This window comes from Dicentrarchus labrax, unplaced genomic scaffold, assembly GCF_905237075.1.
Source record: "Dicentrarchus labrax unplaced genomic scaffold, dlabrax2021, whole genome shotgun sequence".
NCBI lineage: Eukaryota > Metazoa > Chordata > Actinopteri > Moronidae > Dicentrarchus > Dicentrarchus labrax.
Window position 1 is genome coordinate 3,877,006 of NW_026136720.1, and position 22,674 is coordinate 3,899,679.

A 22,674-nucleotide genomic window follows, 5' to 3' on the forward strand; every position below is an offset into this window, starting at 1 on the left:
CAGAAAGCATCACAGCTGTTCTTGCTGCATCTTCTCTCTCAGTGCTTTGTGTAAAATCTCTTTTATACCTGCATAATTCTTTTGATGTGATACTTTTTTTTTTATAGATCTGTTCAAAATTTTCCAGTTGGGTCCATTTATCCTGACATGGCTGTCTAAATGTGGAAAAAAAGATGCTGCACGCTGGTGTTTCACATTACATCGCTACAGGGGAGAGAGAGAAGAGAAAAAAAGAGATCACATCTGTGGCACAGTCGAAAATCTATTTTCTTCTGCTTCAGGGTGAATTCCACGGAGATACACGTATACAAACGCACATACTGATGTGATTTTATCCCTGTGTGCGTCTAATACAGTCACTCATCGAAGGACAGGAACATCTGAGGGGATTAAAAAAAAAAGCACTCTCAAGATTTCAAGCATCTTTAATTCAACTCTCAATTTTTACAGTTATTAAAGGACACAAGTTCATCTTGAGCTAGTATGACATTCGAGTTGTGTTATATTTAAAAGTGATTTGTGCTACAGTTTTATACCCCACCGATATTTCACATTAATCAGAGCAATTTCAACCTGTTCTTTAGTCACCTCCTCAGCAGAAGAACAGCATTGTGGGTACAGACCACTAGTGCTTCTAATCTGTGGGGAATACTGTATGAACACCGTGGTGTAAGATCATATTTTAATTAAAGTTTCACATTTGTTTCAAATTTAGAAAATTAACTAAATACATCAATAAATAATATTGTTGAAGTTCCTTTATAAAATAACTTTTTTGCTGATTCTGGCGGCCCCTGTGGACAAAATCTTGTTTTATTAATTCAAGAGGAATCCATCCTGGTGGCAGACTATATAACTATAACTATATAGAAACGTGTTGCTGATGGTCTTGTTAGTTTAAACAGGTCATATAGAAGCATCAGGATTAAATGGATACTTCATAACCATTTATAAACTGCTTGTAGTACATTTAAATAATTGGAATGGACAGTCAGAAGAGATCGAAGTTCACAGTTCAGTTTCTATTTCTAACAAAAAAAAAATTCTTCAAGTGCACTTTTCTTGGAAATAAGTCTGGGGGAAATGCTGTGTGGGGAAAATAAAGGAATAAATAATTAAATATGTGCCAAAACCAAAAAAGAGCAAACTTAACTTAGCTTCATATCAGTTTTTACACTTCATTTTAAGTAGCAATATTATTTATTGATGTATACAGTTATATTTATGACTAGTCTCAACAACCATTGTGTCACTTTCCATATGATATATTGACATTTAATGAGTTTAATTCGTTGTGCCAGAAAAGTTGAATTTGGATTAAATATGAGATCTGATACTAACTGTAGTCCTTTGTTGTTATACAATGTGCACAGCTAATTCATCCCAAAAAAGAAAAAAACATCCAACAAATAACGGATGTTGGGCAACACTGGATCATAAACAAAATCATTCCAACAGGCTGCAGGTATCCAGACCATCACCACACACACACCATCTCAGCAGAATGCACTGAACTCAAACTGTGACAATCTAAACAGGTGCTCACCCATGTGCTGCGGCATTAATAAGTCAATGTAGTCCAATCCTGTCAACCTAGAACAACTGAGTGAACCCCAAAAAGCCCCGATATTAAAATACTGTGTAGTGACGTGAACTGGATCTAGTCAACCTTGGCTGTGAAGGGCTGGGTACCAATTGAATTGCATCGATACTACAGAGTATTAAGGAAAGGCCACTCTGTATCAAATGTCAACACCTAAGGAGTAAATCTGATCAGTGTCAGTGCGCTAATAAACACGCAGCAGGCCATCTAATGTTAGACGTCGTAGAGGCGTGCAGGAAACCCACTCTGAAGCGTTGTTGAGTTTCAACTGAATATGGACCAAGGTTTATGTAGGCGATCTGAGTGAGGGGATAAAATACAATAACCATTTTTCAGGACAAGATGGATTATTTTTTTAGGATATTTGGTGCTTTTAATCAGTTCAATTCAACTGAAAACTAATCTCTAAATTTCCAGTTTTCCAGGAAGCGTGGGAACCCTGCCAGGTCTTTACAACAGCTTCCTCGTTTGAAGTGAGTAATTTTAATTTTTTGAGTAATTTTTTTTGTTAGAATGGATTTTTAGAAAATTAGTATCGAAAAAAAGATCGTGGAGGACCCGGTATAGAAACAGGGAATCAGCATTGAACATTTTTGACCGACATCCAGCCCTCGCCAATATCTGATCAGCAAAGAACCAGCATAACTTCACATAATGGGAGTTGTTGTGAACTTTCCATGTAAACTGAATTCTACTTCAAGGTTTGACTCTGAATTGTAGCTTAATGAACCTTAAATTATCTCTTCAGTAGGAAAATAATCCTTTAAATCCTTAAAAGAAAAATCAAATCTCAACAGCAAAGAACCTTCAACTGGGTTAAAGATTAATAACATAACACATCACCATTACAGCAGAACACACTCTCTGATGGCCCCGCGGAATAACAGGAACGCCTTCCTCACGTCGCATTGTCAGTGTGTGTGTATTTCCATCTGTGTGTTACAGTTTGCTGGTCAGCTGAGGGTGTGTGTGGGTGCTGGCTGTCCCTGGAAACCCTCCATCGAAGGCGGTGTTCAGCACCTCGTCCAGGTTTCCGGCGGTGACAAAGTCAAGGTCGGCTCGGACGTTAGCCGGAAGCTCCTCGAGGTCCTTCTCGTTGCGTTTGGGGAGGATGACGCACTTCACTCCTGCCCTGTGGGCTGCCAGGACTTTGTCCTTGATCCCGCCCACCTGAGGAGGACAGACCAATCCGGTCTGTTAAAACTGCACAGATCAACATTTTACCATGTGTTGGATGTGATAACTCACCGGCAGCACCAGCCCCCTCAGCGTGATCTCTCCTGTCATGGCAACATCTGATCTGACCAAACGGCCGCTGAACAGCGAGGCTAGGCAGGTTACTATGGTAACACCTGCAGAGGGGCCATCCTTGGTGACAGCTCCAGCGGGGAAGTGGAGGTGGATGTCTGCACCTTCAAGCGGATCTGGACCCCCCATCACTGCAAATACACACACAAACATCCAGTTTATATTTCTGTAAAGGCACGCACAGTATATATCTGTATCTATCCATATGTGTGTGCGTATCTGTGTGAACCCACTGTTGGTGAGCTGGTAGGTTTTGGCGTTCGTTCGGAGCCAGCTGATGGCCAGATGGGCGGATTCCTTCATAACGTCTCCCAGCTGACCGGTCAAAGTGAGCTGACCATCTCCCTCCATTCGACTGGCCTCCACAAACATTATCTCCCCTCCGAGGGGAGTCCAGGCCAGACCCAGAGCGACACCGGGCAGGGTGAGCCGCTCAGACACCTTCCAACACACACACACACACACACACACACACACCACACACACACACACACACACACACACACACACACACACACACACACACACACACACACACACACACACACACACACACACACACACACACACACACACACACACACACACACACACACACACACACACACACACACACACACACACACACACACACACACACTTCAATGAGGGTTTGTAATCTTCAAATATTCAGGAATGAAAGTGAAACATAATGCAAACACGGCTTCATGGTGAGAGTGATGAAAAGACATGAAGGAGGATGAGTCGGGGGAGGAGAACAAAGAAAAGAAGTGAAGAAGACAAGATATGACAAGAAGTAAAGAAAACACCTGCTAGAAGACAGACTGTATATGTTTCACATCCTGCTACTCTAACTGGGGAGCAGTTTGTGTTTCCCTGCATTCCTCCAATCTGCATTTGTGTTCATGCCTCTGGCCATCGAGTTATGGTTGTGGCCGTGTTACAGGGTCACAACATGTTAACTCTATCTAATTAGCATCAAAAGATCTCAATGTGATTGATTGTACTTGGTTCAACATTATCAGTGCCAACATGTGGCCTCTGGTGATAATTTATTAGAGACTATTTTCAGGTGGACTCAGAGAGTCAGCAGAGGGAAAGATCTGACAGCATCAGACAGAAGGACAGAAACTTCATCTACAGCTCCACTAAAGTCAGTCTGCAGTCCAGTTTCTTTTTTTAGCCTGCATTTCCTGCAACGCGGTCATGTTCCCTTGGGAGACGTCAAAAAGGTCGTAGAGATAACAAATCCTTCGGTTGTTTGTTGCAACTACAGAGGAATCCAGCTCAAACCTAGACTCACAAGCCAGTCTCTAAACACTTTCTGCTTCATACAAAGGGATTGGCTGTATCTCCAGTTTGTTTGAGAATAGGGTGGAGATAATTGTTTCAGGTTACGTACGTTCAAGCAACTACTTTGCATTCATGAAATCCCCAGACCATTAGAAGGCGCTGAGATCTCTGATCGTCTGGTATCGTGAGACTCTCCTCTATCTATCCTTCACCACCTCTCAGGGCGCTGGGAAAGAGGTGCTTTGTTCTAGTTGTACTGCATGATGACACCTCAGGTTGCGGCTGCATTACTGCTGCATCTACTCTGACTTTGAACAGCAGCAGTTGTGGAGCTGTGAGACGTCTTCAGGCTGCCTTTATATTCATGAGCTGCGAAAGCTGTCCACAAGGTTCAGACAGTCGTAAAAATAAAAGTATTTGGAGGTTGATTCTGCACAGCTTTCTGTATCTGTGGTGTATGAACTCTGTTAATAATCTGCAGATGCTGGTCTCTCTGCCTCTTACCTCCATTTCAAACAGCGGCGGTCCCAGGATGTCTTTCAGGGCGATGTGGTCGATCACTATGGGCATCTCTGGAGGCGCCGCCTTGTCTGAACACACATGAAATTACATGACCCACACTGAGCCGTGCTTTTGGATGTTGGTTGTCATGAACAAATACAGAATGAATGCCTTAGAACTCTACAGTCAGTCAAATTGTTGACATTTAGCTCGCTCTGGCTAACGTTACATTACCAGAAATCAACTCTTCTACGTCGCTCAGCGCCCAGTGGCAGCACAATGCATGGGACCTGTCCCGGATTGGATAGAGCTCACTAACTTGCACATTCCTGTACAGCTCTTCATTAATCAGTCATATTGTACATATTGTCTTTTTTAATTGTCTCTATCTTTATTTATATTTGTTTAATTGTTATGCACCAGTTTATCAAGGAAAATCCTTGGATGTGAAAACCTACTTGGCAATAAACCCGATTCTGATTCTCATTCATTGTTGGTTTGGGTTGACTAGATTGGTTAGGGAGAGAATATCAGTGTAAGCCAATCAGAATCAGAGTAGGGGGGTCATGACTTTGCCGGGAGTAAAGATGCCAAGATGTTTTGTGGCTAATCAATGACGCTGTATCGGATCATATTTTAGGCTGTATCAGCGGCACCGGAAGTATAACAACATCTACTACATACTCATAGATTTCACATTTTGGGTGAGATGTTCCTTTGGAAGAATCAAACAGATAAAAAGGAAAAACATTTCTCATTCATGTCCATGTTTGTGGAATCAGGTGGCTGCAGAGTGTGAAGAATAACCACTTTACATAAGTGCACTGCAGGCGCAAATAAAATGATGGAAGTTCAGAGAAAGAGGGAGGCAGAAAGAAGAGGAGGTGACAACAGCACTGTAACTGAGACTGGCAATTCAGCTGTACACACACACACACACACACACACACACACACACACACACACACACACACACACACACACACACACACACACACACACACACACACACACACACACACACACACACACACACACAATATGCAAAGGTGCACAGAAAACCAAACACAGATATACATCAAACAGTGAGAGACATCAAACACACACTATCCGCATGGAGAAATGCAAAATACTTGCACAAGAACACACATCATTTGCACACACACACGGGCGCACACACACAGAGATGTTTGTGCTGTGTGTCTGTGACATCAGTTACCTGGCAACACAGAGGGCTCTCTACAAAGCAGCACCAAACAACAGCTTACACTCTCTGTTTATCCCGATGTACACTCGTTCTTGAAGTCACTCTAACGAAGGGTCTATCTTTAACTGACAGAGCTTTATCGTATTACTATAACCTGCTAGCATTTGGAGCGTATCCAACGGTCTCCTCAAAACATCTTTCACCCAGAGACACAGTTTAATCTACTGTGAACCCTGCAGACAAATAAAAAGTATGACTTCCTAATATCATTACCAGATGAGGAGGAGATAATGTACAATGAGCTAGTCTCCAGCAAACATTCTGACACAAGTCTTGACAGGGTTTATTTTCTAATGAAGACCAGCTGGCTGCACATTATCCACCTCATTACACAGCTACCGAAAGACATATTGTTATTCTTCAGGCATCCAGCAGCTGACATGAAATACTGTTTGAATGATATTACTATTTATCACACATATTAAAGAGTCTATAAAAACAGACTGTAAGTCAAAGAGTCTGTCTGTGTAAGAACTGTTTGTCTGTCTAACAAATAATCCACTCATGAATATTCAAGCTGATTTACTCTGCAGTACTAAGTCTGCTCAGTGTGGCTGATTCCTTTTCAAACAGACTAGCGCCACCTTGTGCTAAACAGCTGTTGCTCTGCGGCCGTGAGACACCCACACACGTGTTTCCACTCATCGTTACTAATTAGAGACGTGTGTTGAGTGTACAGACTGTGGCTGACATCTCTGTTAATGTGAGACAACTGCCTCATGTGAGAGATATAGCTGACTTATTGTAGCAGGAAAAGCACAGGTGTAACAGGTGTCCCAGTAAGTCAGGACAGTGAGCCAGCAGGAACAATAACCCTGGAACTAGAGCACCAAAATGGAACAGGCCGATGATTTATATTATTAATTATACCCGTGCTTTTTAGAGTTAAGTGACCTCATTTAATTCCCAGCATACCTCTATCCCCCTTCAACCTGAGTGCAGGTCTACTGACTACCAGGTCCTTCTACCTCCCTTGTTTGGTGCAGACTTTTGGACAGTTAGATCTGAATCAAAATTAAACAGTGTGAAACCCCCCCTGGACCACTGTCTGGACCAAACAGCCGAACCTTCATCCGGGGAAAGAAGGGGGTCTAAGCTCGGATCAAACTAGCATGAAAACATTTCGTTGGATTGTTTGGACTTTCGGACCAATCACAGAGACACAGACCGAGAGCTCACCTCCCTGCTGGGTTTGGGACTCGGGGGTCAAAGCCTCCGTCTTAGTGGCTCTGTGACCTTCAGCGACCTTCACAGCTACGGCTCTGCAGATAGCCCCGATCTTCCTCTCCAGGGAGCGCACGCCTGCCTCACGAGTGTACCTAAAGCAACAAACACAGACACACAACAGATGAACACAATTAGGTGGCGGTTTCACTGGCACTTCAGCTTCCGTTGCTAGGAGAGATCAATGATCAGTGAGAGTCAGAGATTGGGTCGAGAGCACAAAACAGTCTGTATCAGTGCTGCATCTAAAGGAACAAATCAACAAAGTGTTGAATGACAACAGATTTAAAAACCATGGATTTGCTTAAATACTTGAAGTCCTGACAACAACGACATCTCATACTGTCTGTGGAGAGCAGTCAGACACGTTTGTTAACCAATCTGGTTTCGACTGAATCCTCAGTTTCAGTTTGTTTTTTTTGAGCCAGTGAAATCATGAGTCCCCCTCGAAGGATGAGCTCCTAGCTGTGTGCTGTGGGCTGTTTCTATAGTAACCAGACGGGAGTGCAGCGAGTGTTGCACAGAGGCTCTGCAGGTCTGCAGGCAGCATACTGCTCTCCATCTGAAAGGACCAGAAGCCTCTGCATCGGTAGATCCATGTTGGCGGATTTCTTTTTAAACATGGCAAAGACAGTTTAAAATTGACTGTTACTCACAAATATTACCATCAGAACCACACTACTGCAGGAAGAAACTGTTGATGAATACATTAGTCCATTGAGAGATAACTGGATCAGGATTTGCTGCTTTTCTTTGTTTTACATCACTGTAACTTGAAGGCATTTGGAATTGAACTTTGATGAGGATGTGACGTTTTAGAACATTTAGACTAAATGATTAAGCAATCTAAAAATCATCACCAGACAGACTGATAGTGAAAACAAGCTGCAGCTCTAACTCACTCTGAGCTTAAACAGCCAAGAACTGTTGGAAGTCCAAGGCATGACTCAAATCTGAGACACAGACGGCCGCACTCATTCATCTGGCTCAGAGATGTTCTCTCTAATCAAAAGGTCATCCTGCCAGAGAAGCACTGGTCAGCATTCAAAACAAGTTGCCACTTAACCACTTGACAACTTAATGATACACTCTGATGACCAGAAGTGGAATTCCAAGTTAGCCTCAGACGTGAGCTGCCAGCTGGCCGAGCGCTCTGCTGCACATATCACACTCCAGATCGGTCCTTCGCAGGCTAAATGTGGGAGCTTTCCAGTGAACAATGTCCACATCAGTAGCTGTGGGCAGAACGGGGCACCAGCGTCTGTTCTGTTTCGACACAAACATGATGACCTTGTTTTATCGTGCTTTTATTCAATCAATTGAATCTTTTTCTTTGGTGTCATGGCTTGGAAACAGAAACCCCCTCAATCAAACTGTTAAATGGTTTGGTAGGGGGATTGGTGAGTCACACACACAAAGAAGATCTGCGTAAAGTTCACACTAAATCCCAGCGAGGGGCGGCACTGAGGAGTAGAATAATGGTTACCCGACTGGCCCGTACGCGCGGCCGGTACAGCTTGTGTTAATGTGACCTACAGCAGTCTCACACGGGAGACAAAGGAGCTCTCCTCTTCCCTTAAAGCCTCGTATTGTATGATGCTGCTGAACTGCCTCTGACAGCCTAACCAGGTGACCACTACTTCTTGATCAGCAGGTTTCCAGCACCGATACAGACAGTGATTATTAGTAATTAAGGAAACTGATAATAGGAACCAATATACATTTGCAGTAAAAATCTTGCTGTCAAAATTTCGTACATTTACTGTAAGTAAGTACAATTTTGAGGTGACTTTAAAGTATTTCCATTTTATGCTACTTTATACTTCCACTCAACTACATTTATTTGATATCTATCTCTTATTAGTTACTTAGCAGTTTCACATTATTAACGCAAAATCATCAACTAATAATTCCGATGTATTAATACAAATGAATCTAGCATTTTAAAATGTATTTCCTTTTGGTGATGAAGAATATGTGCATTAAATTAAATTTGCCTTGGATTTGTTCATCAGCTCATATGCATATACGTATGTGACACAGTCTGCAATGAGAACCACATCTCGCAGTTGTCTTATTCATTATAGCAATAAACAGTGATTAACTGGAACACATACTTAATTGTAAATCTAATCCCATGTATCTTTTTGTGTGTGTGTGTGTGTGTGTGTGTGTTTGTGTGGACCTGCTGATTATATCCTGCGTGGTGTCCTGCGGTATATGCAGCTGTTGAGGCGTTAGTCCATGCTGCTCCAGTTGGTTTGGGATGAGGTGACGGTGAGCTATCTCCACTTTCTCCTCCTGTGTGTAGCCTGAAACACACACACACACACAGACACACTTTAAAAGTCCACTCTACAGATTGAGCATCGATGCAACAGAAGCAGAGAAACCCAGCTCCTACTTTACCCACAATGCAACTTGAGTGCCAAAAGTTTGGGGGAAGGTGCGTAATGCTAGTAGGGGCTAATGCATCCTTGAGCTTTGATGTAGTGTGTTACAGTGAGTTACAGGTAGGACGGGTCATTCTGGAGAAAAATGGGTTCCTGGGAGTGTAACTGCCCCCTGTTGTGCGGCTTGCTCCTAGCCACAGTTTGATTCCCTTTTACTATCAACCCATAGCGTGACACTCAACAACCAACTGTCTCCAGATAGTGCAATATAGGGTAAAATGTATTAAAACAGCATCATAATGAAGATGCCCCAGATTGCAAATCCTTTTCTCCAGATGTAAGAAAACAGTAAAAATTTAAAAATTGTGATCGCAAAAAAGATTTCAGTATCTGTCAGTATGTCATATTGTACAGCCCAACTACTGTATGTTAGAGTGTGTAATAAAAACAATGCAGCAAGCAATAAATATCTGTCCTTGATTGTAGGTCATAACACAGGTTATCATTATCTACAGTTCATCCGTCTCTCCTGGATTTAATGCAGTTGTATTTTGATCTTGGATGGAGATACGTGGATATACGACTGTTAAACACAACACTGTGTTATCTCTGATGTTCTTTAAACATGTTTTAGAAGATAAAACTGTTTTGCCATCAGACTGTGGAGATAGCTGAAGGTTTTTTTTGTTTCGAGCTGTGGAGCAGTCTGTAGACAAAGCTGGCCATGGAGCTGTTGTTTCATCTGTTCCCTGCCTCCACTGCAGTGAATCCAATCACACAGCACTCTGTTTGGGATTAGCTATCACAGCAGAACAAGCAAACGGACCTCAACCCACCTGGTACCTGCAGCACCTCCATGCGGTCCAGCAGGGCCGGGGGAATGGTCGCTGTGGTATTTGCAGTGGCAATAAACAGCACTTGGGAGAGGTCAAAGGCCACGTTGAGGTAATGGTCTGTGAAGCTGTGGTTCTGCTCTGGGTCCAGGACCTAAGGAAACATGCCGAGAAAACCCGATGAGGAAGCACAACAAATGCTTATTAGCAGTTTTAGCAAGGGTTAAGGTTAACTGGCAGGTTAGGTCGGGAGCACTGGACAGTTCTGTTTAGCGAAGACATCCGATACGACTACACAAGTAATGTGAAAGAGAGAAACAGAGCCGACCTCTAACAGTGCAGCCGCAGGGTCTCCTTGCAGGCTTTTCCCAAGTTTGTCCACCTCGTCCAGGAGGAACACGGGATTATTGACGCCTACGGTCTTCAAACCGTTGATAATGCGGCCGGGCATGCTCCCGACATACGTACGTCTGGAGAAAAAGGGAAGGACTCCACTCAATTTCAAACAAACTGAAAATAACTCACTGCATGGTCGCACTGCCAACAACCTCATCTACATGCATTGTATTTTATTAATAATAAAACCTGAAAAATAAAATCACAGCAATGTTCTCCGTGACGAAATTACCTAATGAAAGCATGTTTCAAAGTGCTCACAAGCTGAAAGCATGAAATGTGAAGTTTCTGAGGTTAAAAGAAGGGAAATAAAATGAACAACATACACAACCACTCGAACTACTGAAGTGGTCTACCTTTGAGAGAATCTTCTATTTTTGAGTTGAACAAATTGTATAATGAACCGTAAAAGAACTTCCATCTTTATCTCTTGCACTCCCGCTGTTGGTATGCTGGACACATGTTTCTCATCTGGCTGAGAGAAGGAGTCTCAACTCTGTTTACTCTTCCTTTAAAATACCAGCATCAGCCTTGCAACCTGAGCTGAGCTCTGCTGCCCTGCTCACCTCTCTGCACACACTCACACGGAGACACAGGCTCCGGTACCTCGTTTGTCAATCGAACCCAACGCCGTGTACTAATACACGCAGCGTCTGCGTCTGTGCGTCCTGATACAGTTCAGACTCGACCGACAGAGGCTGTTAAACGACGAGCTGAACTGCTGAACTCTATTGATTTTATTTTTACTGGTTACAAAAGATACTGCGTAAGTGTGAGTCAATCAATACGCCATAGTTCATTAGGATTTTACTGTTAGAGTTGCAGTAAATTTTACTAGATGTATGATGTAAGAGAGAAAAAAACGCAGTTATTCCTCGAATTGATCCTCTAGTTTGTAGTCCACATTTGTGGTTCTCAGGCTCACTGTCCATTCAGCTGCACACAGATTAACACTGGAAATGACATTAGTGATGCCCTCGCTCTGCAGCTTAGCAGCGCGAATGTCTATCTGAGGTTACAACATAATTGATTTAAGTGTTCCCGGCATAATTGACGTAAAAGTCCCCGACATATTTGCCTCTGATGTTGTAATTTGACCATTTGGTTAACTTTTCTGAGGACATGTCCGAATGCGGAGGTCCACCACTGATGTGCTATCAGATCTTATAAATAGCTTCACTCTGGGTTAAGATCCGCTGCCTTTCAACTGCAGGGCCATAACATGAACATGTGTGTTTTAATAATCAGTCTTTTAAATTACAGACAGGTGGACTTCCAGGCACGCTGGAGAAACATCGGGCGGATTTTCTAGGCTTCAGCCACCCTGTTAAACTGTTCCAAATGGACTGGATGGATTTCATTCCCCCTCTCCAACTGGAGTCTTTTAAGAAAAACTGGTTATTTTTTTCTAACTGTGTTTAATTACTTTTCTCAGTGTGATGATTATGTATGGAATGCAATCCAAATACTTGACTATTGAGAGCTCATGTTGCACCCTCAAGCAGAGCGCACTGCGCTCCAATACACATCCACAAAGCCAATGTAAGCTCCAACCATAAAAACAATATATTCATGCTGCTGAGGCACGTTGTTATAGTTGGTGTTTCAATTATCCGTGTCCTGAAACTAGATTACAAAATGACACGCTGCTTTACCCTCAAACGGTAGAATTAAACGGGACCTGGGCTGTACTTCTAAAGACAGTGAATGGGAATCGCTGTGTGAGGGAGAGCGCTGACATAAATATAAAGCAGCAGCCATAAACTTTTGAAGTCAAGCATTATCCACAGAACCTATTCTTCAGAGGATAAATCAATCAACACCCCCCCCGGCAGCTTGTGGGATTAAAGAAACAAGACCCCCCTGCAAGTTCAGTACATACTGGAAGAGGAATCACCTCTAATCTCAGACCATAAATTCTTATCTTTGAGACGTCTCAGGACATATGTAGTGGATGTGTATATGTAATTGTCCTGGACTCGCCTCTATTTGTGTGGTCCATCTCCATTTATGGCCCCACTAAACTCAACAAGTGTACTGGGGTCATAAAACATCTGCCATTATGGACCTCAAGCAGTGCTGCTATTTTATCAGCGTACCTGTGTCCTCGGATGTCAGACTGGTCACAGACGCCTCCCAAAGCAATGCGGTGAAACTCTCTGCCCAGGGTCCGGGCTATGGAGCGTCCCACACTGGTCTTACCGACTCCTGGGGGTCCCACAAAGCAGAGGATGGGGCCCTAAAGACACAGCAGCAGCATGAAATTCACAGATATGATGGCGCTCATTACGGACATCCCTCTTGCTTCGTGCAATATATAACGCTTGGTCTTTACACGTGCAATGGACGGAGAGATCTATAAGAAGCACCTTCAGTGTAGTCTTCAGCTGTCTGACAGCCAGGTACTCCAGCACGCGTCTCTTCAGCTTGTCCATGGCGTAGTGATCGTTGTCCAATAAAGTACGAGCGGCTCGGATGTCCAGACAGTCTGAAGAGAGAGTGTGTGTGTGTGTGTGTGAGTGCGTGTTGGGTGGGGCAAATGTAGACGAGATGGACAGAACCGAGAAAGAAAGAGAAAACAATTAAATTAGTCAAGGTGAAGACAGTGAGGTGAGGTGGGAGCTGCAGAAACAGAGGGATGAGATGAAATTTGAGAAAGAGGAGGAAGAGGTTGAGGAATCTGATATTGTGGCTGACCACTGCAAATACATTCTCTCTTTGTATGGTACTGTATATGTGTATACGTGGCAGATTGTCGCCTTGGGATTGAGATAGTGCGGGTTCTCTTTTGGACATGAGTGATATAATGATGTAAAGTATTTCATTTAAAGCTGCTTTAGAACTGGTTTCAAAATGTCCGATACATTAGAATCGGAATATTAAATCATTTGTCTTTCCTCACTACATCTTACCCTGTGTGTAAAAACTACTGCTTAGGTTAAATATTCAATCTTATATAGAATAAGAAGGTAATACTTAGAGCTTTTTTTCACACAGGAAACAATAAAGAATTGGGCCAATACGCAGAATCAATAATGTAATTTGTATCAATAAAATGTGCATCCATAAACGAGAAGAGGGGCAGCGAAGTTAGCAGATACAGAGCAACATTAGCTTCATCTGGAGTCGAGTTTCTGACAACCTGATGAATGTAAGTCTTTTATCTTTTGCTCTACTAGCCGTGAAATGCTCCACAATGCTCACCAGCTAGTGGCTAACCTAGTCTGCCTGTTGTTTGGTGGTGAACACAGACTCTTATTGCTCTTACCATGTTTATTCTTACGCATCAAAATCAACCAAAGCAAATTCCTTTTATGTGAAAAACCTCATTTTGACATTAATCGTTTGAGTCAGTCCAAAAACAACCGAGAGCTCCGGCAGACACGCTTCTAAGTAAAAGAAATGCGCCAGAAAAAATATGAGACTGATTACGTTGACATATTCAGCACAGTTATCACCACGATCTTCCAGCCGCCACATGTTAAGCATTGCTTAAATATTAGGATCTGTTAGCTTAGCTCCATTAAAAGTGAAAAAAGATGGCTTTCAACAATGCCACAGCTATCACGCATCACTGACAGGCGGAATTGCTTGGCCATGGCGCACAGACACAGTGGGGGAGCATTAAAGATCTCAAACCGTATCCGAGGCATCTGACAGGATGCGTGACTCTTTATTTACCCTTGGTGCTTTTGCTCCATGGTAATTCTACCATTAGATCCAAGTAGTTTCTGGTCAGGGCGTACTCGGGCATGGACTGAGGCATCTTCTTCAATCTAAACACAAATGAATGAGATTAAATGCAGCAGCGGTCTGACAGAGGACCAGGACACATCAGTGAAATCATGCATTAAACAGAGCAGGGCCGTGTATGTGTTCTTTTAACAAAACATATATTCTAAAGTCATTTTGCACAATTAAATGTTTATATTATGTTATTTTTTTGTTTTATGTTAATAAAAATAGCCCCAGCCCCGAGCTGAAGGTGTAATCAGGGTATAAAGTCACCTCTTGAGCTCTTTGAGGCAAACTCTGAGCGCAGCTTCAGGCATGTTGGCCCCATGGACCTTCCTCTCCAAGACTGCAGTGTCATCACCATCCTCATCTTCATCGTCCCCGTCCAGGTTGAACTGCCGACCCGGGAACACTCCACCTTTACGCACCGATAACACCTGAACGGATGAGACGCAGAGAGGTGAACAGGCGTATGAACGCAGACATTGAGAGGTAAAGGAGAAATGCAAATGTTTGTTACCCTCTTCTCATTGTCAGGACTTATTTTTCTGGTCTTCTGCAGCAGTTTTAGCCCCTCTATCTGCTTGGTCAACATAGGCAAAGCCTTCTTAAATCGCTCCTCCAAGCTCACCGCATCCAGGACCTTTACAGCACACATGGACATACAAAAAATACGTTCATTTTAGAACATTTTAAAAACATTAAACCTCTTCTACTAAGTCAAAGTTCTTCAAGTTTTGAATTTTTTTTTTCTCTTTGACACCATCCTGTGGCAGCTTAAGATCAGACCCAGGCACCCTGAGTTTGCTACGAGTAAGGCGGCCCTGCAGCGAAAAGTTGAAACGGAATCAACTTTTGGAGAAACTTAAGCCAACGTCACAGCAATCCATAACCCGTCATCAGACCAGCCCGCTATCCAGGCAGAGTTCATGGACCAAACTTCTCTTTAGTGCCTCACCCATCTTCTGGATTGGAAAGGGTTAAGATTCCCAGCATCCCCACGTCTCAAACTGTTTTTTAAGTATCAAGTTTGCATTTTGGGTAAAACAGAACCAGTAATCCTTATCCGTTACCTGTAGCTTCTCCTTGTTTGAGGTGCGGATCATGGAGGCCACCACGTCAGGTAGAGTTTCCCTGGGCAGACTGTCCAACAGACGCCTGAACTTAGCCACCACTGGAACCGACATGTCCAACATACCTAACAACTACACACACACACACACACACACACACACACACACACACACACACACACACACACACACACACACACACACACACACACAAAGATACATGGGATTAGATTTACAATTAAGTATGTGTTCCAGTTAATCACTGTTTATTGCTATAATGAATAAGACAACTGCCTGTTTCTGGTTATTTTGATGAATTCTGAGATCCACAATCTGATTTCCAATGCAGCAGATGAATGTGAAAACATGCTTCTAGTGTCTGCACATACATCACACTGCACAGTGATCAAGCAGATTACTTGTAAATGGTAAATGGACCTGTACTTGTATAGCCTTTCTAGTCTTCCCATCACTCAAAGCGCTTTACACTACTGTTCACCCTTTCACACACATTCACACAGTGATGGGAAAGTCCATCGAACAGAAACTAACATTCATACACATTCACGGCATCGGGAGCAGTTTGGGGTTCAGTATCTTGCTCAAGGATACTTCGACATGTGGCACCAGGAGCCGGGGCTCAAACCCACAACCTTCCGATTAAGGAACGACCCGCTCTGCCTCTGAGCCACAGCCACCCGTCTGATTAATTATCTTTTACTTTATCGGGCTGGTTTCAAATCTGTTACCTAGAACAATGACCCCAGCAGATGGGTTAGACTCCGGAGGTAATAGAGAGTGACTGACACCTGCCTTCCCATCATAGTTTATTCTTCACCCTCATTAACCAAAGCAGCATGTCACAGTGTCAGAGACCGAACAAACACTCCTTTAAAGGTTTTTTGTGCTCAGTCTCAATCGGCTGTGGAACAGCTCCATGCACAGCAGGGTGAAGGCAGTGCTGCCACTCATGTTGTCCAGAACAAGTCTGTGGGATGCTCTGTACTTCTGCTATAAGCGGAACCCGTAAGGGCCTAAATTACTTTAGACAAGTGGCATAGACATCACAGGTCATGACTGGCTGGTCAAAGGGGAAGAGTTGGAAATGGTGGGGGAGGCTTTGGACCCCCTTGCAGTTTGCATATAGGTCTGCGATGGGAGTAGAGAATGCCCCAATCCCATTACTCATCTTCCTCTATAAACACCTACAAGGTCTTTGCACACATGCCAAACTTTAATTTGGGGCTTTTATTTGTGTAATACTATCCAGCCACAGGGGTTGGTAAGGCAATTAGTTATTTACTTTAATATTTATGTAAATGTTGTTGGCTGGATTGTAGAGTTGTTTTAACATGTAGGTGTCAGAGGTTGAGAGGGAGTAGCTGTCTGTCAGAACGACGCTCCTCTTCCACTGGAGCTCCTCAGGGCAACACTGAATAAAGCAGCTTAACCTTAAAAATGACAGTTTGTCAGACAAAGGATTGTTCTGGAGGCGCTAATCTAGAAAAAGGACTCAGATGTGTACGCATCCTGTAACTAGTTAATTTGATTGGTAAAACCAGTACAATGACAAGAAGCTCCGTCTCTTCCTCTCATTTTGTGAATATTTTACCTTTGATTAAGTTAATCAAGCACTCTGGGAATCTTTTTTCTCTTCTCTCTCAGTAACACACAGACGAGGTATACAAACACATACCTGTACAGCAGCCTGGTAGAACTTCTGGGATAGCTCCCCCAGCTCTCCATCTTCTGCTGCGACACTCTCTGTGGCTGGGATCGTGTACTGATCCAGTTTATCCAGCTGCTCCACCTGCGGTTGTATTGCAATAAGAGAGGCACATACTGCAGTTACACACATTTGTGTATTTGCATTTCTGAAATAACTGAGTGACAGGTGTTTGAGTCACAGGGACTCCCTTGACAGTGTTTAGTGTAAATAACAATACTAGAAGATTGGAGGTATTTGGATTACTGTTTTTCTGAATGGGCCATTGTTTTTTTTGTATCGTGCACTCAGGCGAGGACGCATATGTAGGGGGCGAGGTGATACACGTTCCTGCAGCTGGTTTCACACATTCTGCTGACAGTTGGCAGCAGCGACGCACAAATGTGCCAACAAAGCAAAGAAGGACGACAGACTAGCAAACATGAATGTAAACAACAGACAATAAAAAATCTGTTTTTAATTCACGGTTTTTATAAGGAAGAAAATGCATTTGTTTGGCCTCAGAGATAAATGTGTTGCATTTTGGTGAGACACTAAATGTAAAAGAACTTCACAGGGAAACTCCACAGGGCACCTCAAAGTCCTGCTTATACTAATTACAGTAGTAATAATATTAAACTTTCACTGGATGAATAATAGTGGGCTTTCTCACAAAGTGTAATTAAAAAAAAAAAGGCACACATAGAAAAGGTCCCTTCATTTTGTTGTGCCAATACTTCCATATTCAAAACATGGCTAATCTGAAACGACTCAATTTCACAGTGTAATTGGTTGATGATAAGAAAATGAACGATAATACCAGCGTTTAAAGGTCCAGGGTATTATTCAGGAGAATTTATTGACAGAAATTGAATATAATATTCATAGGTATGTTTTCATTAGTGTATAATGAGCTGAAAATAAGAATTGTAGTGTTTCTGTTAACGGGATTGTTGATCTTAAATAAACTACTGTCGGATATTAAACAAGGTTTACCTCGGCCAGGACAAAAGGCCGCTCCTTCAGCAGGCTTGACACACTAAAGCGGCACAATCCGGTGATGAGGAGGGTGTAGTGGGGCTTTGGCCAGTTACTGCCCACCACCTGCACTGCAATCCCTGCTGTACCAATTCTACAGAGAGACAGAGAGACATAGGAAGTGAGAGTGAGGCAGAGGAGGTGGCTGACAACTCAGTGGAGGAGGATCAAGCTAATTTGGCCTGTTATGAGCTTCATTCATTATGTTATAAACGATAATCTACCCTGATTGTTTTAAGTTTGTCAAGATTTGATCTTTGATCCCGACGCGACCTCTCAAAGAACCTGCTGATGTGGATCATATTTACTCAGTACAACAACAGCATGTGGCTGCGGTGATGGTTCAGACTGGGTAGCTGCACCAGCTCTGCTGTCTTCTCCTGCCCATTATTAACGTGTCCATTTTTCATAAACAGTGTTTTCGAATTCCGCCTGTTTCCGCAGCTTCCTCCAGATCGTTTCCCTGCAGCTTTCATTGTCCTCAGTGCACCGTGAGAGCACTGGTAGAAAGACCTCCAGGAGAAGGAGCGAGTCAGCCCTGTGGTGATTCTGGACTCATTATAATGATATGTGGTGCTGACACTTTGTCAAAACAGTGTGGGGGCCTCAATGATTCAAACAAGACAAGACTGGTCAAAACACTTAGACACTTAGTGACACAATCAGAATTTCTTTTAGGGTGACAGCTGAGCGGCTCAGATTGCAACTGTATGCCTGAGGATCATTTTCTATTTTTCTGTTCTATTATTCTGCTTCCTGCTCTTTGTTTTATCTTTGCTGTTATAGTGGATCCTGGTAACTAGGATTTTAATTTCTGAAAGACAAAGAAGGCAACTACTATATTTTTATCACTTTTCCTTACTTCTCCGGTACTGCACGAGCGTGGCCTGCAAATAGGACAAACCTCTCACTATCTCATTGCACTGAACAGGGACTCTAAACCTGAGCCGAAGGTTGTTAGCTGAAAGATGCCCCCTCTCCACGGACAACTTCCAGAGACGACGTCACAAGATTGCCGTGCTTGAAAGCAGAGATGCAGCAAGTCATAAGGTCGCGTCAAACAGCACAGAGCAGATCGCACAGGCAGGAAGTCAGACACAGAAACATCATAGAGAATACGGTCAATTTTCAAAATAAAATGCATGCAGACTACGGATCGAATTTCACGCTACATCAACATTGTTATCACCTGGCCAGAAGTCTATAAGTTAGAGGCAGGTTAGAAGAGATTTTATGCGGCGAAACACGCAATACCTAAACAAAGTACGGCAGGCAACACGTTGTAAAGACGCTCGGCTTCTGAAAAGCTGGGAAGGTGGGAAAAGACACAAGCACCAAAATATACAGATTTCCCAAGAATGCGGCCTGTGACATGACAGAAAGAAGGGCCGCAGACATTCTTTTAGGACAGATAACATTTGCCTCAATAAGTCAGTAGTAAAACTGTTCACCTTTAACCTATTTTACCCTCTGAGAACCAGAGACAAGAGGGACAAGAGATAACACATAACACCTCTAAGGGGAACCATGTCAAGAGAGTTTCCACCCCGCATGCCAACTACGACCTGTGAGGATTCCAGTTTCACTTCTCCCTCCAGACTGAAGAGCTGGTCACAGAATCTTCCTCCCTCGCTCCAGTTGGAGAGAGCACAAAATAAGACTTAATGCTATCCGTCCGGCCCAGGTCAGGTCAGCCCCTGGTTTCCTCTCTCAGTAAGTGGGGTGAAGCTGCTTTCGGCTACCGTGGTGCACACAGATGGAACCAACTTCCTGATGATCAGCCACATTCAAATCTAATTAAAAAACTCTGTCTTTGATTGATTTCTTTTCCTATAGTGCCCTTTTATTTATAACATATATCTTATCACTGCACTGTGTGTAACTATTTCATTTCATTTCATCTTTAATGTTTCCTTTTATTTGAGCTTAATACATTTCTTTTATTGTTTTTAAATGTCATTTAAATGCCTTTTCTTTGCCTATACTAAGCACTGTGTTGCTTTATAAATAAAAACTACCTTGTCTTGTGAGCTGAGTTGAATTTAAATGAAGGAGCAGTTAAAATTGACTTTAACAGAACAAATAGTAACAAATGAGAAAAACACTGCGCCAAATACAAACAGATACAACTTAATGTGTTGATTAAGTGTGACATTGAACTATAACCTGTTGACAACTTGTATCTATGCATCAATAACCATGTTGCCTAACACATGGCCTCACCCCCTCCTCCTACACACAACATATGTTTCTGATTATGTGCTCGCAGTGACGAGGACAAAATAAAGTCCTGGATTTAATGCGAAGTTAAGTAGCAGCCACCCCAGAGTTGTGTGTGTGTGTGTGTGTGTGTGTGTGTGTGTGGATGGTGGTTGATGCTGTGGCTCTAAATCAAAGACATAATGGGCTATGATGCCAAGTTGAGGCAAGGTTCCCACTATTTCTGATAAATTGTTTTCCAGGATATTTTCCAGGAGTTTGTCGGGGACCCCCAGTTAGGGGTTGCCAAAGCTTCATAAGGGGTCACGAGGCCTTCTTGATTTTTAGGCGTGCTAGAAAACTTAAGAAAATATACGAAGACCTATATGCCAGCATGTGGTTCACTTGTAAAGTAAACTGTCTAACCAAACAATGGCAAACAAAGTGTCAGGGGCAATAAAGACTGATTTCTTTCAAACAAACCTGCCTGTATGATTGTATAAAATGATTAAAAAAAAAATACGTAAGACAGACAGAGAATTTTGCTACAGAGTAACCAGACTGGCCCGGGACACTGCCAGTTAAAGGTTAAAGTCCACCTCCCTGTGTTTGACTGCAGGGCCACTAAACTGTAGATTCTTCTAGAACAAATCACACACTGAGCATAGCATAAACATAATAATTCGACTAAATATGACAATACATGTATGGCTTGCAGTCCAATTAGAGGCATAATAAAGAAAAGAAAATCATTAGCACTGCAGAATAATAACCTAACTGGCTAAAAGTCATTTGAATGGAGGGGTCTCCCACAGTTTGGGTCTGGGGTTGCAGAGGCCCCAAAATAAGTGGGGGAAAAAGGATGTTTTAAGATTATGTGACCATATGGAAAAGGACGCGACTTTCCTCAGTGTTGTGATCAAAAAATCTATTCCTGTGAGGGTTCATTGGGACACAATTATACCTAAAATCTCACTAGGAGTAGCTTTTCTGCCTAACGAATGGCTTTCTCTGTTATTTTTAATCATTTTTAGAGGCCTTAAAAGGTCCAAACTAAGGCGGCACGATATGGTAATAACATAATTCATTATCATTTTCATCACAAATTGAATTTTCACTTGAACAAACTATTTAAATCATGATGATATGAAATCTTTGGGGGGTGTCTTTAGCAAACAAACACGTTTTCCTATATCTTAATTCTGCGATTTGCATATTGCACTTGGCCTTATTGCGATTTCGATAATATTTGCAGATTAAGTGTCAAAATACTCGGTTTTTCACAAGAAAATGACAGATGTGGCAGTTTTTTTTAAAATCTTCTTCCTCATCCTGTTATCATCTCTGGACCCCTTGGTGGGGGTCACGACCCCCCGAGGTTGTGGGTCCTTTAAGTTACAGCCAGCTCATATGTCTCCTCTCCTAAACCCCACCACCACCCCCGAACCGTGCAGCCTCTATCCAGCTGTAGGAGACAAATTGTTCATTACTTATGCAACGTGGGGAGGTCGTCGGTGTCGTGCTCGGGGTCTCTGGTGTTGGGGATCACTCCTATGATTGTGCTTTTCAGCGAGGTCCCCCTCAGCAGCCGCTGGCTGACCAGGTGCATGTTCCGCGGAGAGTCCACGCTGAACCTGACGGTGGAGCCCGGCAGCAGCACCCCTTCGTGGGTCAGCAGCAGCGGCAGACGGCTCGGTATCTGAATCCCACCGTCGGAGGTCATTGTCCGCTGTTTTCCAGGAGCCGGGGACCCTGTTTAAGTCACAGAAGGCCCGCAAACAAACACGCACTTTTCTCGCTGATAAACAGGGAAGTGTCAGGACATGACTTCCGGTGAGCGCTTTCGAAATAAGAGTCTCTCTGAGAAGTCTAACACGCATTTATCTTCCCCACCCAGCTCCAAATTCTTCCTCGACTTCCTGTATTAGGCACTACGGCAACTACAGAAGGACAAACTACGTTTCTTCATGACATTAAAACTGCAAAATAAATTGTCATGAGTTTGCATGTTTTTGCAATGATGGAAAGTAACCAGCTCTACTTACTACAGCACTCTAAAAAACAGTGATGAGGTACTTGTATTATATTTGAGAGGAAATTATTGTT

At 42.9% G+C, this 22,674-nt stretch overlaps 1 protein-coding gene across 1 annotated transcript; it reads right to left on the reverse strand.

Moving 5' to 3' along the window:
- Positions 1 to 409: 409 nt before the first annotated feature.
- On the reverse strand, positions 410 to 22,439 carry lonp2 (lon peptidase 2, peroxisomal). Its single transcript, XM_051381010.1, has 17 exons — positions 22,059 to 22,439; positions 18,328 to 18,463; positions 17,323 to 17,436; positions 15,627 to 15,758; positions 15,074 to 15,196; positions 14,827 to 14,990; positions 14,500 to 14,594; positions 13,188 to 13,306; positions 12,918 to 13,057; positions 10,751 to 10,892; positions 10,426 to 10,576; positions 9,382 to 9,508; positions 7,152 to 7,291; positions 4,709 to 4,794; positions 3,145 to 3,352; positions 2,852 to 3,042; positions 410 to 2,773 (listed from the first exon to the last, which is right to left on the reverse strand). Exons 1-17 carry the CDS (start codon positions 22,289 to 22,291, stop codon positions 2,543 to 2,545), a joined length of 2,532 nt encoding a protein of 843 aa, XP_051236970.1. The 5' UTR covers positions 22,292 to 22,439; the 3' UTR covers positions 410 to 2,542.
- Positions 22,440 to 22,674: the final 235 nt, after the last annotated feature.